This window comes from Ornithorhynchus anatinus, chromosome X5 (assembly GCF_004115215.2).
Source record: "Ornithorhynchus anatinus isolate Pmale09 chromosome X5, mOrnAna1.pri.v4, whole genome shotgun sequence".
Classification (NCBI taxonomy): domain Eukaryota; kingdom Metazoa; phylum Chordata; class Mammalia; order Monotremata; family Ornithorhynchidae; genus Ornithorhynchus; species Ornithorhynchus anatinus.
In genome coordinates, this window is record NC_041753.1 from 64,431,957 (window position 1) to 64,451,324 (window position 19,368).

At 44.6% G+C, this 19,368-nt stretch overlaps 1 protein-coding gene across 9 annotated transcripts in view; it reads left to right on the forward strand.

The window, feature by feature from the left end:
• Positions 1–19,368, forward strand: part of TLE4 (TLE family member 4, transcriptional corepressor) — a 127,667-nt gene that overhangs the window by 56,341 nt on the left and 51,958 nt on the right. For 4 of the 9 annotated variants that reach the window (XM_007668215.4, XM_007668219.4, XM_007668218.4 and 1 more), the window contains 2 exons: positions 11,232–11,436; positions 12,472–12,488. In XM_007668215.4, the coding sequence (XP_007666405.1) occupies positions 11,232–11,436; positions 12,472–12,488 (222 nt within the window). Of the gene's footprint in view, positions 1–2,550; positions 2,578–11,231; positions 11,437–12,471; positions 12,489–19,368 lie in introns of all 9 variants that reach the window. The other 5 variants (XM_007668213.4, XM_007668217.4, XM_007668216.4 and 2 more) reach the window with 3 other exon arrangements.

Consider the following 19,368-nt stretch of genomic DNA (forward strand, 5'->3'; position numbering starts at 1 on the left):
GTGGACATTTTAGCATTGTCTTCTGTGGCTCATTCTTCCACCCAGCCTGGATTGGGGAGGCAGTTTCTCTGCGATGTGGTATTTCCAACAAATAGCATCTAACATAGGGATTTTATTCTTTCATTCGACCGATTTAATTGGGCTCTCAAAACTTGGGTGAAGAAAGGAAGAACTGACTCTCTAGGACAGCAAGTTAGCAAAAGAGCATGAGCTGTGGTGCCGAGGATCTGGAAAATGAAATAGGATGCAGACATAGGAAGCTGAAATATTAGTGGAGAGTAAAGAGAGTCAAAGAGCTTCAACTAAGATAACTTGCCAGACCTTTTTTTTTTTTTAACCATTAACTACGTGCTTGGACTCTTGCAGCTCTGTTGTTTTCTGGCACTGTAATTGCACCCCCTAATCTAGCTTCATTTTAAGTGTCTGTAAATAATATTTTTGGTAGAAGTATTTTGGCTTTTGCCAGAAACAATACAGAATCAAATTGATTTTTTTTTCCACTTTCATGATGTCATTGAAGGCATATTCTGCCCCCATTGAACAGAGAAAAAATTCAGAGAAAGCATAGATAGCTTCGCTGCATCCATGCATCCATGCACCCACTTAGTAAATCTCTCTCTCTCTCTCCATATATATATATATATACACATATATATGTGTGTGTACATATATATATATATATACATATGCTATAGGTGTATACATCATCACATGCAAGCCTAAATGTACTCAGATTTAATGAAATCTTGATGAAGCACCTTTTTAACTCTGCAATATTATTCTACCTTCATTGGTAAATGAACCGAGCCAGTGATCCATGTAGTTTAAATGCAAAATACTGAAGTGAGAGGCTGGAACCTGGAGAGACTGCTTGTTCTCTTGACAATAAGCTAGTTGTGTTTAATGGAATGAAACACAGTTATAATGATTTCTTTCACAGGTCATGTTCAGTTTAAAACTGTTGATAGATTGAAACAAGCTAAATATCATTTGTCTTTTATATGAGACAAACAAAAGGATGTCTTTTCGGTTTGATTTCCAGGGTGTCTTAATGTTTGATTGGGCTTGTTCCCCTATGGCAGTGATAACTTGCCCCAATTTGCCCCACTGAGCTATGGGAATGCTAACATATCCCATTTGATCTTGTCATATATTCTCCCAGCCACTGGGTTTTTAAATTAGAAAGCTCTGCAAGATCCCACTGTTGGAACAATACACAAATTGTAGTTTTGAATCAGTAATATGATCTAATTAGAAATGATGTTTTCATTTCCTGTATTATTAAATTGAGTCATCTGACTATTTTAAAAAAAAGTTTAAATCCATTATACTATATAATCAGCACATGCTGAGGGAATGTGGTTATGCTTAATAAGGGAGACTCGCTTTTAACCTCAGAAGAATTTCTCCAAAGGAGTGACTTTTTTTAAAGTATTCTGTTGCTTTAGCATGAACGATTAAAATGAAAAGATTTTTTTTCTCCTATCATAGAACAATGGGAGTTTCTCTCTGGGCTTTTTTTTTTTAACTTTGTTTATCTCCGAGCAGAGAGGGAGAGATGTAGGGATGGAGGTGTGAGGGGGTTGGTGGGGAGAAGGGTGGAGGGGTGGAGGAGGCTTCCAATCCAAACCTTAAGGACAGGTAGCGATGCCGTTGAAGGAAAAAACAGTTTAGTCCAAGAAATGCTGAACCTCAATTTTGAGCAGTGACATTTTAATGATAGGAAGTCTGCAAAATTATTTGCCATCAATTGTGAAGGCAATAACAAGCCTTGGTGGTTTTTCACACTCTCTGTGTTAAGTGCTTTCAGAATGACAGCGTAAACTGTGTTAGAGAACTCCAAGGAAGTAAAACTGATTAAAATGTTCATGCTTGAATGGTGCTGATGGAATAGTTCATTTGGACTTTCTCTACCTCCTGCAGCTCAAGCTGAAATATTAAAATTCAGTGGATTTAAATCTCTCTCCCCTCAGCTCAGGAAAAAAACATTACATTTTAATAGGTTTTAAACTCATAATTCATTGGTTTGGAGCAGCACTATTAAATCTATTTAAATATTACTTGTATTACTAAGGAAGTGATTTAACTGACTTTGCCTTTACCACCCTATATGTTGGGGTGGGCGGTGGGCGGGGAGGAAGAAAGGTGAACGTTCCCTCGGTTGAGTTTATTTATTTATTTTTAAAAGCCTCTCATTGTATTGGGCCACAGTCGTCTCATTGGCATCATTATTGGAAATGCACAAATCTATTCTAGGAGACGGGATCTTTTGAATGGCGATGGGTTATTGTCCAACTCAGGGGTCCCACTTTGCAATGCTAGTTTTCAAAATCTCTGTTTGGTGGTGTAGAATGAGATCTTTATTTACCCTCCACCCACTTCCCCTCAAATCTCCCATTTTGACTTGGTTTTGTTTTTATTATTTCATTTTTTAAAAAAATGAACAATTGGCTTACTTGCCAAATGACTGGTCTTTTCACAGTACAGGGTTGGTCCATTGCCTCTTAAAAAATATAAAGCAAGGTGTCATCTTTTTTTATGCCTTTACAGATCAGGGGATTTCAGAATCCACTGAAGGTAAGTTCACCAAAGGTCTACTATAAACTTAGCTTTAGTCAATCAGCGGTATTTATTGAGCATCGAGTGTGGACAGAGCACTGTACTAAGCGCTCGGGAGAGTACAGTATAATAGAGTTGGTAGACATGATCCCCACCCCATTTCTTTGGTGCTGGTGGTCCAGGGTTCCGGTCCCTGTCAATGGCCCGTCGCACCAGGGAAGGGGACTCCCTCTGGTTAGTGGGCTATGTAGGTAGACTTCCAGGAGCCACAAGAGTAGCCAGATCCGAATCCAAAAACTTTGTTTGGAATTTATTGCTGAACGACAAAAATTGGTATTGATTTTGGGGGGCTTTTTGGTAATACCCAACCAGTTAGTGGGCGTGTGCATTTTTAGAGTGACGGCAAAGGTGAGGGTGAAGGGAATATTAGAAAATGGGCTCTGGAATGTGTTTGACACCAGTTTGTCTTTCCAGCTCTATTACTGGGTTTGCTGGGAAATTCTGTCTTGACTAAACAGTGCTGGATGTCTGAAGGTCAGGTTCCCAACTGGCCACCTGCTTTATGTGGTGGGAGAGGAAAGGGAGACTGGCTTAAAGGTCTGTGGTGTTTCATGCTGCATTGCCAAATCACAGTAGTATACATTTATGGTTGTAATTCCTCTTTCCTCTTCAGAGTAGCTAAAGGCTCTGGATCTTACAACCAGGGCCATCAGTGGGTCCATCTTACCCATGTGTTTATTTGGAAATCCCTGAATTCACCTAGCCCGTGTAGGAGGCTATAAAATGGAATATTTCCTGTCGTGGATAAAATCATTTGACTCTAACTTGTCTAGGTCAGGACAGAAGAAGCCTCCTCATTGGAGGTTAGGCCAGGTGATTGCATCTTCTTTCATTTTCAGCCTCTGGCCAAAGGGTCTCAGGGCACATTTAAGTCACTTTCTCCCCACTCTTCCTGATGCTAGAAATAAGTCCAAGGAGTCAAGGTTTATTTGATATTTTCTAATGTGGCTGCTTTGGGGGAAGGCTATCCGGGAGGTTCTGCCTTGGGCTCAAATTGCATTTGCTATTCATGCTAAAGTGAAATGATGGGATTTTCTGGTTCTTTTTGGTGAATGTCCATTGCCTCAAGAATATTACATTTTTGCATTTCTCTTGTGAAGGGTCCAGGGCATTGAGCACTGTTTGTCTTAGGACTTGTGAAACGTGCTCAGACACTGAGATTGTCATTTTTGTTATCATTATAATTGAAGTATTAGTGTAATTGTTGTTGTTACATTTAGGGGCTCTTTTTTGTCCAAAGTGCTGCACTAAGCACTGGGAAAAAGGTGCAGTGGTTCAGTGATATTAATTCCCTGGCCCACGGTGGGTTCACAATCCGTTGGCGGGGGGAAGGGTGCAGAGGAAATGAAGTCAGACACACAGGGAAAGGAATGATAAGGTCGGTCCCACAAAACAACAATTCAGCAACAACACACCACCAACACACCACCAACAGAACCAGCAGTATGTAACTGCTGGGAGAGAATAGTCCACAGATTCCTCATCCCTCCCGTCTTTGATTTAGTCATAGTCTTCCCACCACTTTCAATATCGAGTTCCACCTGCCCCGTGCCACTTTGGAAGGATCCAGTAGAGTGAGTAGACATGATCCTTGCCCTAATGGAACTGACAGTCTGCTGTGGGCAGAGCACTAAACTAAGCATTTGGGAGAGTGCAAGAGTTAGTAGAGATTATCCCTCCCCTCAAGGAGCTTACAGTTGGCTGTGTGCTGAGCACTTGGGAGAGGACACTAGAGTAGGTGGACATGATCCCTCCTCTGAAGTAGGTTACAGTCTAGCGGGATAACAAGAGAATTCTGAGCCAAACACAAAGCTTCTGTGAGCAGATTTCCTACTTTCGCGTGTTGATGAGGAAGAGAGACACGCACACACACACACACACACACAGAGGGAATGAGAATATAAAAGTATAAAAGTGAATGAGAATTTCCCAAATCTGGGAATCTGAGCTATGCTAGCATTGGATCACCCAAGATATTTTTACCTTTTTTTGAAGGAAAACCATCATCTCCTGGGAAGAGATCACTGGGTTTATTGTGCTTTGGTTTCCATGACTTCCTTCAGGCATATGTGAACGGTAAACTTCAGTGGTGTGTTAGGGAAACTCTGCTTTTCAAATATTTAGCTTTAGGAATAAGGTGGTCCAAGTGCTAGAGGAGGACAAGTCATTTTTGCCCTTGAAATTTACCCTCTGCCTTGTGTCCTCTGTCTCCCCAGTGTCCCCAGCCTACAGGGCTAAAGCCCATTCTCTTCCACAGTCCAAGCACTAATTCTAATATAAGGGAGGGGTTAGAGCTGAGCAAGAAGTAGGATGTAGAACCGCAAAATTATTGAGAAACAGTCAAGAGCAGGACCTTGGGACATGATGCTTCAATGTTTTCCAGCTGGAAATCTGCCATTCGCATTCTGGCAAAGAGAGAAGACTTTGCCGTAGCCACTATGGGGAAGAGGGAGCGAGAATGAGTCTGGGTTTTGTTGAAGTTCTGGACAAGAGGGATGGGAAGTGAATACATTACTTGGGGGAAGTCTGAGGCTAGCAAACATGCTGGGAAGTGCACTGGGACCAGTAGATGCTTCCAAATGGTCACTCATAGAAAGAGAAGCAGCAGCTGGCAAACAGACCTTGTGGTGCAAAATTACTTCTGACAGGCTTAAGGCTTGATGGTCAGTTCTTCATTTTGCTTCTAAGGTTTCAGATGTTATTAGTAGCAGAACAAAACGTCCTCAGACCTGAAGCAGGTAGGCGGTAAGACAAAGGACTTGAACCGTAGATTTTTCTCATCCGTTTTCCCTCGCTCAGAGCCGGATCAAAGCCTGACTCATTAAACATCTTTTGCCTTTTGAGCTGACTCTCTACACCAGTCCTTGTCCCCTGTAGCGTTAAATGGCTGCCACCCCATCTCGAAGACTCCAAATTTCAGAGTTTTTTACTTCACAACCCAAGAATATCAGAAGAGGCGACCCGCTGGATTCAGCCCAATTTTCCAAGAAACAAAGTTGTGGATTCCGCTGCCGGGTCGGTTTCGGCATCGACTGTGCTTATTGAGCACCTGCCGTGTGCAGAGCACTGTACCACATGCTGGGAGAACATTCAGAAGGAGTCAAAGACATGATCCGTGCCCCCAAGGAGTTTCGAATCTAACGGGGGCACCACAAGGAATAATTTGAAGGATGTCCCTGGATTTCTGGATGGAAGTCACTTTGGGGGGCCTCAATTTACCCAGAGTAAAATGAACATGAAGATCTCAAACTTCCCATTTAAGAGAAGTGGCTATACATTCACATCATCCTCCAGCCTGTTCCAAGGCAACTCTGTGGGAAAGTCTCCTCCATTTCCCCTTTATCATGGTTTCTCCCAAGTACTGCCTTTCTTTCTATTGTGCAGGGTTAAGGGCGGGAGATGGCTGTGTGAGCCTGCTTCTCAGTTCGTTCTGCCTGGTTGCTCGTGGCACTGTTACCAGGAAAGGCCGGTGGTTGGTGCAGGAGCTAAAATGTGGTCATGCTGTGTTTTGAATTGCCCTTATTGCAGTTCCGGGATGATGTAAACAAAAGCAATTCATAGACCCAGCCATGCAGAAATAAAGGGAGATTCCAGAGAAAGAACCAGCAGTGGGCTGTTTGGTTGGATTGACAGGTCAGAGGTGGCTTCTGGATTTCTTTCTGTTAATGATCTTGAGTTTGCTTAACCCCCATTTGAACAGCTTATCAGTGGTGTGATGGGAAACCCCCCAGGCAAGACGGCTAGCCGTAGATGCTTAAACTTTCTAAGAGACCTTCAGGTTTGTAGTTTAGTCTTGAGAAATAAGGCATCCTTTTGGTGGAATGGGTAGAGGTATTGGTTCTGTGGTACAATTGGAAACACGTGTCTCTTGGTCTCTCCCTTTCTCTCTCATCCTCTCTCCATTTTTTTCTTGGACCACAGGTTTTCACCTTTCTCGGAAACTGAATCCCTGCAGTCTCCAGATTTCACCATCACCCCCTTACCCTCAGCCCACCCCCCGCACAAACTTCCACTCCCACACAGAAGGCAACTCCCCAAGAGTTGAAGGCATCCCAAAAGAGCAAGGGCAGCAAATTGAGAAGAGCGGTGTGATATTTATTAAGCGCTTATTCTGAGTGAAGCACCATGCTAAGCACTGGGCTCAGTACGAGGTGAACAGATTAGGCACGGTCCCGGTCCCTGTCTCTTGCAGGGCTAGCAATCTTCAAAAGGGAGAACATAGTCAAAAGGAGAGAAAACCTCGGGAGACTGAGCAAGGCGTTTTCTTATCACCTGTTTCTACCTCCGATGTTGCTGCTTGCTGGGTTCCTATAGTTCCCAGTGTTTGGGAACTATGCTCTGCACATAGTTAAGCGCTCAATAAATAGCACAGATTGATTGATTTGGCTGGAGATCTGTGGTCTTGTCTGTCAAAGATCTGTGACTGATAGCAGCACACACATTTGTAGCAGATTTTTCCAGGAGCAAGTCCTCTCTGAGGGGACCCATTTTCTCAAATGGCTTCACGTGCAGGGCTCCGTTTCCTTTTGTAACCTTCCTGCCGATCCCACAGAGCCTAGAGTGGTGCTTGGCCTGAAATAGGCATCAGGACAGACAACTGTTGCTCAAAGCCTGATGATTGTGAGTGTGTTGCAATAAGCACAGGAAGAGAAACAGTTGTTCTCTGCAATCTGTCTATCTGTCCTTCCACTTTCCAGCTATTTCCAAATTAGACTCCTTCTCTTAGGCCCGAAAGTATACGTTTATTTAAAGAGCTCCTCATTTTGGTCACTTCTGGTGATGGAAACCCTGAGTCTGGGAGGAAATTGTCTACGAACACGCATCTTCATCTTGTACTCTTGCCCTTCAGACTGAACTGGAGGCAGCTATAAGGTAATCATTCTCCATTAGTTAGTGAAAGCAAAGCTAGTGCTCCGTCCCTCTAAATGTCACCTTTACCTTTATTGTTGTGCACTTTTAAAAATGCATAATAGCTATTCATCAATATTTGGTTTACCCTCTCAGTGATACGCTGGTCACCGAAATTTAATGAATAATAATTGTGATATTAAGCACTTACTATGGGCCAACGTAGTAATAATAATACTTATGGTGATGGTGGTACTTGATAAGTGCTTAGTATGTGCCGAGCACTGTACGAAGCACTGGGGTAGATATCAGTTAATCGGGTTGGACGCAGTCCCGGCCCCACATGAGGCTCATAGTCTGAGTCAAAGGGAGGACAGGGATTGGATCCCCATTTTGCAGGTGAGGAGACTGAGGCACAGAGAAGTGAAGTGATTTACCCAAGGTCACACAGCAGGGAAGTGGCAGAGCCAGGATGAAAACCTAGGTCTCCTGACACCCAGGTTTGGGCTCTTTGCATTAGGCCACACTGCTTCTTGAGGGGAAATTTGAAGGATAGTCCCATTTTACCACTTCTTGCCCTAAACAGTGGCAGAAAAAAGAAGTAGATGCTTTGTGGTGTGGATGGGGAAAGGAAAAAATAATTATCAAGTCATCTTAATTAGTGACAGGGGTATTATTTGTGCCAGATGGCTTAAGTAGCGAAGTGCCCAACACTGAGCGTAAAAGAACACTTTCAAGATAAATATTTTCTAAACAAAACCTCACTGTGGTTGCCAAAGAACTCTCTCCAAGTTCAGTTTCTCTTGGTTGTTAGTCTTTGAAATAGACCATATCCCTTTTCACATCCCCTATGATTCACAGGCTTTTTTATCTTTCCAGTCTCAACACCTCTACTTCTTTCCTCCTCTAATTTGCGGAAATTCTGAGGGCTGTTTTATCATCAGTTATCTGATTCGCTAAGTCGTATATAAGCTATTAATAGGGTTTCTGTCTTTTCATCCTCCACCCGAACATTGCTGGGAGTTCTGTTTGTCTTGTAGGGAGATACAAGGTGAGGACATTCAGTGAGACATGCTTTTACAACATTAATTGGTCTCTAATTAAGCTTAGAAATGTCTCAGTTTGGGGATGGAGTTGAGGCTATTGGGAAAATGGCAAGAGTGTCCCCTTCCTCCTTGTAAAATCTCCACAAGACCCAGACAGGTAGGCTTCCTGCACGCTGTCTTTGGAGAGGGGTTTTAGAAATTAATTTGCTAGTGCGTTTTCTCTTAAGCTTTACTGTAAATGTTCTTTATGCCATTTTGGGAAGAGGGAAAATGTGTGGTTAGGCCCTGGATGGTGGCACTGGGAAGGTAGTGTCTCTCACTCCCAGTGCCTTCTAGCAATTCATTGGGTTGAACCATGAAACTGTAAGTATAGCAAAGTATCCCATCTCTGAAGAGGCATCGAGCTTGGATCTGTTGGTGAGAAAGAGGACTTTTTTTTTCCATTTGTTTTCAGTTTCCGAGGTAGGACTCGTCTCTCCTCCCATTAACCCCAAAATGCTTGGGTATCCAAATTAGACTTCATCCCAAACATTTTGATAGTAGAGAGTATCCTGACAGACTGACTGAGCATGACAACGAAAGAGTCTGTTAAAGGCGTAGTGGTGGCCAAACTCCTCTGTGGCTGTGAGATCTAGACCCTAGAGAAGATTCATCCTGCCCCTAGAATAGTATCACCGTTCTCCCCCGCAAACCATATAGAGCATCCAGTGTCAGGACCCAGTGACCAACACAGCTGTGGATGAGAGTGGGACACCCAAGTAGCTTCTGGATGGTGAATTGACAGGGGTCACCAGCAAGCCTGGAGGGGAGACTAAGCAGCGTAAAAACCCAGTGTAGTCCAGGCTCAGTTGGCCAGGCGCACAGCAACTCGGGGAGGAGTTGCCCTCCCAGAACAGAGGCTTCGTAGAGAACGGGGGACGATGGAATAGGCTCAGAAACGGATGTGGCTCCGGTTCGCGACACTAGGGCAGCGGGTCTGGATCTGGTACCCCACCCAGAGCGGGAGGGGGCGACAGTCCCACGTGGGTCTTCTTGGCCATGCTTGCATGTGTGGGCATGATGTCATCATCGGTAGCATCAGCTTTGAACGCAGAGGCTTGTGTAAATATGTGATTGTAGATTGCAAGGTGCAAATTTCAAGTGCTAAAAGTAACTTAAAAGCTTCAAAACTGTTGACTGGTCCCGGATTTATGAATTAGGAGAGTTTGAAATGTCTAAAGCTTGTCTAAAGCTCTTGGAGTTTTCTGTGATTAGCCCTATCCCTCTGCATTCTGCTTTTTAAAAGTCAGATGTCAATTTTCTTGGTCCGGGTAGTGACGTTCGTAGGTCTTCTTTCTTTGGGCAGGCAGGATCGACCGTCTAGCTTTTTTTTTTTTTTCCTTCCCCTTGAACGACACAAAGTTTGCAGTTTGAAAGGCATCCATTATTAGAGATGGATTTAGTGTCTAAAAATGCCAACATTGGCTTCATGGGCATTGGTTTTATTTTGGCCCATGAAAAAGCCCCAAAGTGAGCAGACGCAACAAACCCAAGCTTCCCACTTTTCTGGTCAGATCTAGGCTTGCGGAGGGAGGAAGAAAAATGCCTGAGCGAGGGAAGACTCATAGTTCAGGACGGGTCTCTGCTTGCCTACCAGAAATTAGTCCCTGAAAGCAATTTGATGGGAAGGGGCACTCGCTCCTATAGAAAGTAGTTGGGCAAGTCTTTAAGTTGCGTGGGTCATGTTGTGGGGGGATGTCGAACGTAGTCGGTGTCCTCCCCCGCTCTCCTGTTTCCCTTCCCGTTCAGTAACCACAAACCCTCCATCCCACAGTGGTTAGTCTAGCTGAGAGCTTGTTGCAGCCTTGGCTAAGGTCAAGCACTCCAATTCTAACCTCTCAAGGGCTTTCTCTCTGTGTTGCCAGAGTACTGGTAAAAATGACTTTCAACTCTTGTCAGTGCAGTTACTGGTGCATGGGCATAGGCATCACAGTGTCCCACTCAAATAAACCTGTCACAACACAGCGTCAGCAGCTAGAGAAGAGGACCAGGGCAGGCCTCTAGCTCTTTTCATTCGAGCAGCACTAAACGTGCACAGAGTGCCCAATTATTTCAGCATTATTGAGCCAGCCTACAGAAGGACCCAAGCCTTGCTACATTAGATTTTCTTTAGTAATTTGCTCAAGTACCGCTGAGGACACTTAAAGGGCTGAAAACGGTGGCTGCCAACCAGTTTCCTTTTCTGGGTTGTTAATTCAGGTTTTCTCTTTCAAATTAACTCTCGCTTCATGCTGTGCGGTGGTTCTGGGAGAGCTGTTGAACACTAATTTTCTCAATTTTCAGCGTTTTTGTACCGCATAACTGCCTTAATAGTTATTCACGTATATGTTTTGATTAGAGATGGATAATAGCGGGGCTTTGTTTTTCAAGGATAAAATACAAACACTCTGTGAAAGTTCATCTCCTTGGGCGTCAACTGGGAAAAGTTGCTCTGTTGATTCTCATTGATCTTTATTAAGTTATCCTGGAAATCCCCTGGAGACCAGCCCCAGTTGAAGTAAGGCTTGGGACATTTACGGTTCCCTCTCCATTTCGTATGGTTCCTCTGTAGTGCTGGGGTGGGGGTGGGATTGGGGGCGGGTTGGGCAGGGGGGCTGGGGGAGGGGGCCCCGCGCCTGTCTGTTGCGTGCTTTTCTGGGTGGTTGGCCAAGTTCAAGATCTGTGTTTCATTTTTCACAGCAGCAACAACTCCAGGCCCAGCATTTATCACATGGACACGGTCTGCCGGTGCCTCTCACTCCACATCCATCAGGCCTGCAGCCTCCAGCCATCCCACCCATTGGGAGCAGTGCTGGTCTCCTGGCCCTCTCCGGTGCCTTGGGAGGCCAGTCCCACCTGCCAATTAAGGATGAGAAAAAGCACCACGACAACGACCACCAAAGAGGTGAGAGAAACCGTTGGGATGTCTGGCCTTGTCCTCCCATTAGCTGTTCTGAGCACGGGACCCCTCCCGCCCCTCGCTCCCCCTCCACCCCACCCCCACACCCAGGTTGGCGACGAGGGAGTCGGTCGGCTGTTCCCAGTCGTAAACCGCTTTTGTTCTTGAGCAGGGCCAGGGCTTATGTGGTGGACTGAGAGAGTCAGCGTCCTTACCGATGGCAAAACGGTTGCTGTCTCGTTTTGGAAGGGCCCGGCCTATCGTTGCCATTTGCGTTATCATTGACGATCATCGCCTTGGTTGCTGTTAATCGGAGCACTCCTTGCACTAGGCTGTTTGCATTTGTTGAGAACAGGTGACGATGAATTAACCCGTCCATCGCACTCTTGGTTTGCGGGGTGCTTTACGACCGTTTTCATGGCGGGCAGCTGGGTGTAAGAAGGTCCCCCGGATCGTGGGGAGACGGGAACGGCTCAGCCGGTGAAGCCGCCAACTGGGGTTCAAATTTCCCGGGGGTCAGACCGAACCAGGCGTCACTTAACTCTCCCAGGATTTCGGCCTCCCCAGCTGGGCAGCTCCCGTCGTCCCTCTGTGTCTTGGTGAGGCGTGCCAGGCCGATCTGAGGGTGAAGGAGCGGGCAGGGTACCCACTATGCAAGGCTCCCCTTCTTGAGTCCTGTGCCAAGGCCTCCTACGATTGGGGCTTCCTTGGGTGCCGGAAGATTTGGAGGTGGCAATGACTTCTGGTGTGGACGATGGAGGGGCTGGCAATTCCAGATTTCGCAACTGTGAGTCAGGCAGAAATGAAAACAAAAGGCAGGCTAGAGCTCTAAAACTCTGGTAGTGCAGTATCAATAATTAACTTGAGAGAAAAGTTAGCATCTGGGTAATTTATTATTTAAGGGAGATTGAGATTTGTTCTTCCAAGTGGGATAAATGTATAATTGTGGGTGAACTAACCAGTCCTTTCCATTTCTTTTCATTTTTTCCCACCCTCCTTGCTGCCTCCTCCTCTGCTTATATTGCTGCGGTTTGCCTGTAGACAGAGACTCCATAAAGGTAGGATTCCATTTCACAGGAGGAAAGAAGGTCTGATTGTAGTGGGCACAATGGCTATGTCTTTGAGTTTGGAGTTTTGCTCTGAAAGTTGATCATAAGAAGCAGCTCCAGTTTAGTGACTCATTTCAGAGCCACATATCTGGATTAAAATGTCCCCATTCATGATTGGCCCTATTTGGGAGAGGAGGGTGTCTAAACGGGATGATTCAAATCATCTCCGGTCTCACTGGTTGAAGTGTGAACCAGTTTGCCCAAACGAGTTGGCGCTACTAGTAAAGATTAAGACTCTCAGTCCGGAAGCTTTGGGTCTGCCCGTGACTTTATTATTGGCTTGAGGAGTGAAATGGGTGAGACCTTTCATTCAGACCCCGCAAAAGGTGTCTGCCTCGATGGAAAAGAAAAAAAAAACCAAACCAAAAGCAAATCACATCCACACACTACCCTTAGCAAAAGTGAATAAAATCTGAAAAGGGTTTAGAAGAGCTTTGAGCTGGGCACTGAATCTGCAGTTATGGACTCACATTGTGCTCTGAACTGGGTGCGTTTGAAGAGGGAAAGGGTGGTCTTGAGTTCTCAAACCTCAGCCAGAGAGCAGCATATTTAATCTGTCAACTTTTCTTTTTTAACTCTTTAAGGATGTTGGATATGCATTGGGTTGCCAATAGTAAACACTCTTTCTTACGAGTATCTGGCCCCAAGTCACCCATTCTGAGAGTTCTGATACCTTGCTTAATCTTTCCCCGGCACCCTGACCCTCCTACTCTCTCCAGATCTAGACCGGTTCTTACATTGCTGCCGGGGGGAGGGGGGGGGGGGGCGGCGGGGGCATCTCGTCACCCTAGAAAGGGAATTAGAGAGACGTTTTGCATGACCCATGAACAGAGGAAAAAAAAATGGTTTGAAGGGAATCACTCTCGCACTGGGTAAATCTCTGGGAGGGTTAGGGGTGAATGTGTGTGTGTGTGTGTGTGTGTGTGTGTGTGTGTGTGTTTTTCTGTGAACCTGATGGTCTAATGCCCTCATTGGTGAGTGGGTACCCATGTGCCAGCTGGAATGATTTTTCCTATGTATATACCTCTCCACTTGAAAACACAACCATTTTAGGACAGAATGTAGTAAATCTATTGTGCGTGAGCTTGTGAAATCAAAAGGACCCTCCACTCCAAAGGTAAGCCAAGAGAGGCCCCTGCAAATTCCTGATGCTGTCATTATTCTGAAGGCATAATAAAAGCATAGCCTGTTTTCTTACGATAAATACATTCCTTTAGGCAGTGAACTCCCACCATTCCCCAAAGGTTATAGAAATGGCTCTACTCTAGTGCGCTGTTTTTATGGGTCCGATACTATTTTTATTTATTCCCGGAGAAAAGTAGGGTATTTTGTGGTCATTTGTAACCATTTGGGATAGGTAGGGGAGTGAGCATGGAAATGGCTGGAGGGAGGGAACAGACAGTGTTGTTTTGTTTTTTGAATCTTTTTTTTGGTGGAATAGGAGTTAGAAATGGATGTTTAGTGGTGTTCTGTCTTCAAATTCAGAGTTGGATTGTGGGAGCATTTAGGACTAGCTGCTGGCTTTGCAAGGTGAAATAGTTTGCTAATTTCCTGAAATGTTTTCTGTGACGCCCAGAATGGCAGTCGCTTGTTCTCTAGATCTGCCCTCCCTTAAGTAGTTCCTGGTTAGAAGGGGCTTTTTGATGTCTTGCGATGGTTTGTATCAGCCAGAATGAGCCAGTTGCCGGCAGCTGGAGTCGGTGTGCTTGTACGAAATAATTTATTCAGGCAGGATAATGCTCCTTAACATTGAACAGGTAATGAACGGGACATAAATTTTCTTCTTGCTTTTAATTTTTCCCTTTCCTCTTCTAATGTGCAAACAGGCAGCTCTGGTACTCTAAATAATAAGTAATTTTTGGCCATCTGTCAAAGGGAAATTTCAATACAAATTTAAATTAATGGTGCCTGAAATTTTTTATAGCTCCTCTAAAAGCCTCTAATGTGCAGAAAATTCTGAATCTGCTGGTAGTAATTAGTGTAGCATGTAATGAGGATGTGGGCATTGTTATCCAGCCCCAGTGTAACGTTTTGATATGGTAGCAAAATTTTGATTTATACCAGGTTGTGGATGGGTTTAATTGTGAGAGACACTTTAAAGTGTTTTCCTGACGATTCAGATTATTAAACCGGGCATCTTTTAGAATGGCTCATAAAATGTAAATTTCGACTTACCGGAAGGCTCAGGTAATTAAGGCGCCGTCTAGTTATGTTGTTGTTTATTATTGGGTTTTGGGGGGTTTTTTTTGCCTTCCCCGTGACTGAGAGCGAAGGCTGTCCATCAAAGCAGTTGCGTTTTAATTTCTCCCACGACACTGACCTCGCCCCTGGTCCCGGGAATTGGTCTCGAAAGGGAAGATGGAGATTCCCACCCACATAAGGAAGCACAGGGATCCTCGGAGGCCAGACACAAGGAGCGGTAGGACCAGGATAGCAAGCCGTGGCCTCCCCGGTTTGTCTCTGCATCAGAACGGGGCCCACTAGTTCCTTAGGGCTAAGGAGGGTTTTGGGTTGTTGTTGGTTTTTTTTTTTTGTCTGTTTTTTTTCTGTTGTTTTTTTTTTTTCTCAGTGGTTTTGTTAAGCACTTATTATATGCCAGGAACTGTACTAAGCATTAAGGTGGATACAGGATAATCAGGTTAGACACAGTCCATGTCCCACCTGAGGCTCACAGTCTTCATCTCCATTTGACAGATGAGGGAACTGGGACCCAGACAAGTGCAATGACTTACTCAAGGTCACCTGGCAGAACTGGGAATAGAACCCTGGTTCTCTGGCTCCCAGACACGTCCTCTTTCCACTAAGCAATACTGTTTCATGCACTTATGTACCTATCCACAATCTCTTTAATGTCTGTCTCCCCCTCAAGACTAAGCTCCTTGTGAGCAGAGATTGTGTCTACCAACTCTGGGGTATGGTGCTCTCCCAAGTGCTTAGTACAGTGCTCTGCACACAGGAAGTGCTCAATACATATCATTGGTCGATTGACTGCGGACCTTTTTGTGTTACCTTTTCGTTGACCCCCGACCCCCAATCTCTGAAATGAGGGTGATGCCTCCTCTGAGACTATGCTCGTAAAGTGAATTTCCTACTTCCAAAGAAACTGCCGCCACCCCATACATAGCACGGATTTGGATTTTCTTTTAAGCGAAACGGCTTGTGGAAAAGCCTGACTTGGAATAACGATGATTGTCTTATTCACAGCCTCCTAGGGCTGGAGGGGACCTTAGTGTCATTTAACCCTCCAATGAGAGCATCCAGAGAGAAGGGTAGCTTCTGTTCATTAAAAGCTCCCCAAACCTCCCCAGTCATCAGGAAATCCCATCACTCTGAAGCATAAATCCATGTACTCTCTCCCTTTCCTTAATGGAGATGGGACATTGCTGAACACCATCAGTCATTTGATCAATCAGTGGTATTGACTGAGCTCTTACTTTATGCAGAGCATTGTACTGAGCCTGTGGGGAGGACTATACAGTAGAGTGGGTAGATGCATTCCCTGCCCTCAAGGAGCTAGCAGTTATGTCCGCCTTTCCTTGAAGGTTAAGTAAGTCCTTTCCCTCCCCTCTTTCTTGGTCCCCCTTACCCTAAGCCTTCTCTTCCGGTTCCTTGAAATGTGCCTCATGATACTTTCATCCGAAGGCTAATATGAAGTGACTTGCCCAAGGCCACAGAGCAGACAAATGACAGAGCTGGAATAAGAACCCAGATTTTCTGACTCCCAGGCCCATGCTCTTTCCACTAGGCCATGCTTTTCACTTCTCTGTGCCTCACTTCCCTGATCTTTAAAATGGGGATTACGATGGTGAGTCCCATGTGGGATGTGGACTGTGTCCAACCTGATTAGCATGTATCTATCCCAACATTTAGTACGGTGCCTGATACGTAGTAATCGCTTTAAGAAATGCCATTAAAAAATAAAACATTCTAAAGAGGAGGAACAAGAAGGGAGCACTGAGAAGAAAGAAGGCAGCCATGCCTAGAGGAAAGAGACTTGGATCGAGTCCCAGATGGGCCACTGTCCCCTGGGTGACCTTGGGTAAATCATTTAACCTGTCTGTGCCTCAGTTGATTCATCTGTAGATTGGAGAGAAGACACCTGAAGTTCCCCCTTTCCCCTTCAAGATCCAGAGCAGCAGCAAGTTGGGGCCACAGAGCTGGTGGCTGCATGTTGACATCAGAGTTCCCAGGAAAGGCTGGAAAACAGGGCCAGTGGTCATCGGTCCCCAAAATGTGGTTCCAGGAATGTTAAATCAGCAAGGAATAGAGGGTTTACCCAGTGCAGATTGGGCCTGGAAGCCAATTTTCTAACGAAAAATGAGCTGCCAAAAATAAAGTTTTCTCAATTTTAAAATTTCTGCCTTGGAAAAGGCACCATTCTAAAAAAATCCCAATAGCTTTAGGGCAGCCCTATCGTGGGTTTAACTCATCCTAGTGTGTCTGTTTCCCCATGTGGAAAATGGAGAGAACTCCTGGGCCTGCTGACTTCATAGGCATGATGTGAGGACACGTAAGATAGGTGAAGAGATGCTTCAGCCTCCTGAAATCCAAGGCTTTATTGGCCCTTCGGCGAAAGGGGGAATTTACCTTCCTCTTGCTCCTCCTCTTCCTCCTGCATAAGGGAGCAGGCTTTGGGTAAAGTTTCTTTGTCCTGGCTAAGTGGATTATTGTCACACCCCCTTCCCTCTCATTGGTTTGTTTGGGTGGTGGAAGGACAGAAGATATCTTTCTCCCATGCAGCAGTATGGTCTAGTGGAAAGAGCACAGGCCTGGGAATCAGGGGACCTGGGTGCTAATCCCAGATCTCCCACTGGTCTGCTGTGATCTTAAGCATGTCACTTACCTGCCCTGTACCACAGTTCCCTCATCTGTAAAATGGGGATTAAGACTGTGAGCCCCATGCGGGACGGGGGCTGTGTCCAACCTGATTAGTTTGTGTCTACCCAAGCACGTAGATAAGTGCTTCACACATAGTAAGCACTTAACAAATACCATTATTATTATTATGTGCAGAGAACTGGATGAAGTGCTTGGGATCATCAGATCACACACAGTCTATCCCACATAGGGCTCACAGTCTAAGGAGGAGAGAGGACAGATATTTCATTCCCATTTGACAGATGAGAACACTGAAGCAGAGAGAGGTGAAGGGATTTGCACGAGGTCACACAACAGGAACGTGGCACAGCCGCTACTGGAACTTGGGTCTCCTGAAAAGCAGCATGGCTTAGTGGGAAAGAGGGTGGGCCTGGAAGTCAGAAGATCTGGGCTCCCACACTCATCTGCTGTGCCATTCTGGGCAAATTTCTTAACTTTTTTGAGTCTCAGTTCCCTCGTTTGCAAAATGTAGATTTAGTACGTGTATTCTCTCCTCGTTGGACTGTGAACCTCCTGTGGGACCTGATTATCTTGTATCTCCTCCAGCACTTAGTACAGTCCTTGGCACAGAGTAAGTGCTTAACAAATACCACAGTTATTATTATTACTCCTGATTCTTAGTTTCCTGCCCTTTCCATTAGGCTGCACTGACTCTTTAGAGGGGCAGCCCCCCACCCCCCGTTCAACATTGCTTTAGGTTTAGACTACAAAAAACAAGGGTTGTAAAGCAAAAAAAAAAAAGAAAAGGAAGCAGAGCAATTTGAAAAACAAGCACCTGAACTAAAAAAAACACATTCCTTCCTTTACACTAATACCTGCCAGGGGGAAATAAACTGTATTAATCAGCCCCTACCCACAACTGGTGCTCAGAAAGCAGCCTGTTTATCTGGCAGTGCTATTGAGGTGACTTTGTTTTTCTTATAATAAGCATGGCTAATAAGGTATGATAAATACCATTGAAAATAAAGTTGGGGAGAAGAGTCAGAAATGCTATTTATAGTTGTGTGCAATAATATATTCTAGCTAGAAGAGTGAAATAGCGGGATTTGCAGTTCAAATATCATGGTTCATATATACAGAATGCAAATAGCAGTCTATTCATGCTTTTATATTCATCACAGCTATTTTACTTCTCAAAATCTGCATGCTGACAGAGAATGGATAGACATTAAAACAAGTTTGGGGTGTTTTGGTTCCTCCTTTGGTTCTTTAGTAGCTATGCTTCAGAAATGTGTTTTGGATTTATAAGCCTCATTGTTTGGGGTCATATATAAATATGTGTTTCAGTAATTAAGTAGTCCATATAATTGACTAAGCAAATTCAACTGGCTAAACGAAAGTTAATTGTTTTGTGTGAAAGAGCACTGTTAGAGGTATTTTTTCAGGCCTTTAATGATGAACTGAAATCTTTCCAAAGCGTTGAGGTGGAGTTGAATCTTTAGGATATCAGCACATTACAATTTGATTCATAAAGGGAAGTATTTACTCCATGCTAAATATTTTGATATTTTGGGCGGCCTTATCAAAATGTAATTAGGAACTTTTGTTCTGGTAGCTTATGATACAGTAATTTGTTCAGTATTAATTGATATCTGCCTCTGGGCATGTAAACTGTGTGGAATGTAACAGGTGCCCTAATTCCAGAAAATGTGTTATAATTGTTTGTTTGTGGAACAGATGAATAAATATCTTTGGGGCATAGCTGGTCCTCAGGTGGTGAACGTGAATGGATTGTTGATGTGATTGGGTAAGACACGCTTGTTTGTTGCAGTCTCGTCCAGTAGCTGTCTGCTGGAGCAGAACAAATATTAATTAGCAGATCCCTGTTTGTTATCGTGGTCTGTCTTACCCAGCTGATTTTGGCTGGGTATTTGTGTTGTGGAGGTGCTGCTGCTGCTGATTGATTTTTTTTTTTAAATCTCTTTTGTTGTTGGATCAGCATTTTTTAATG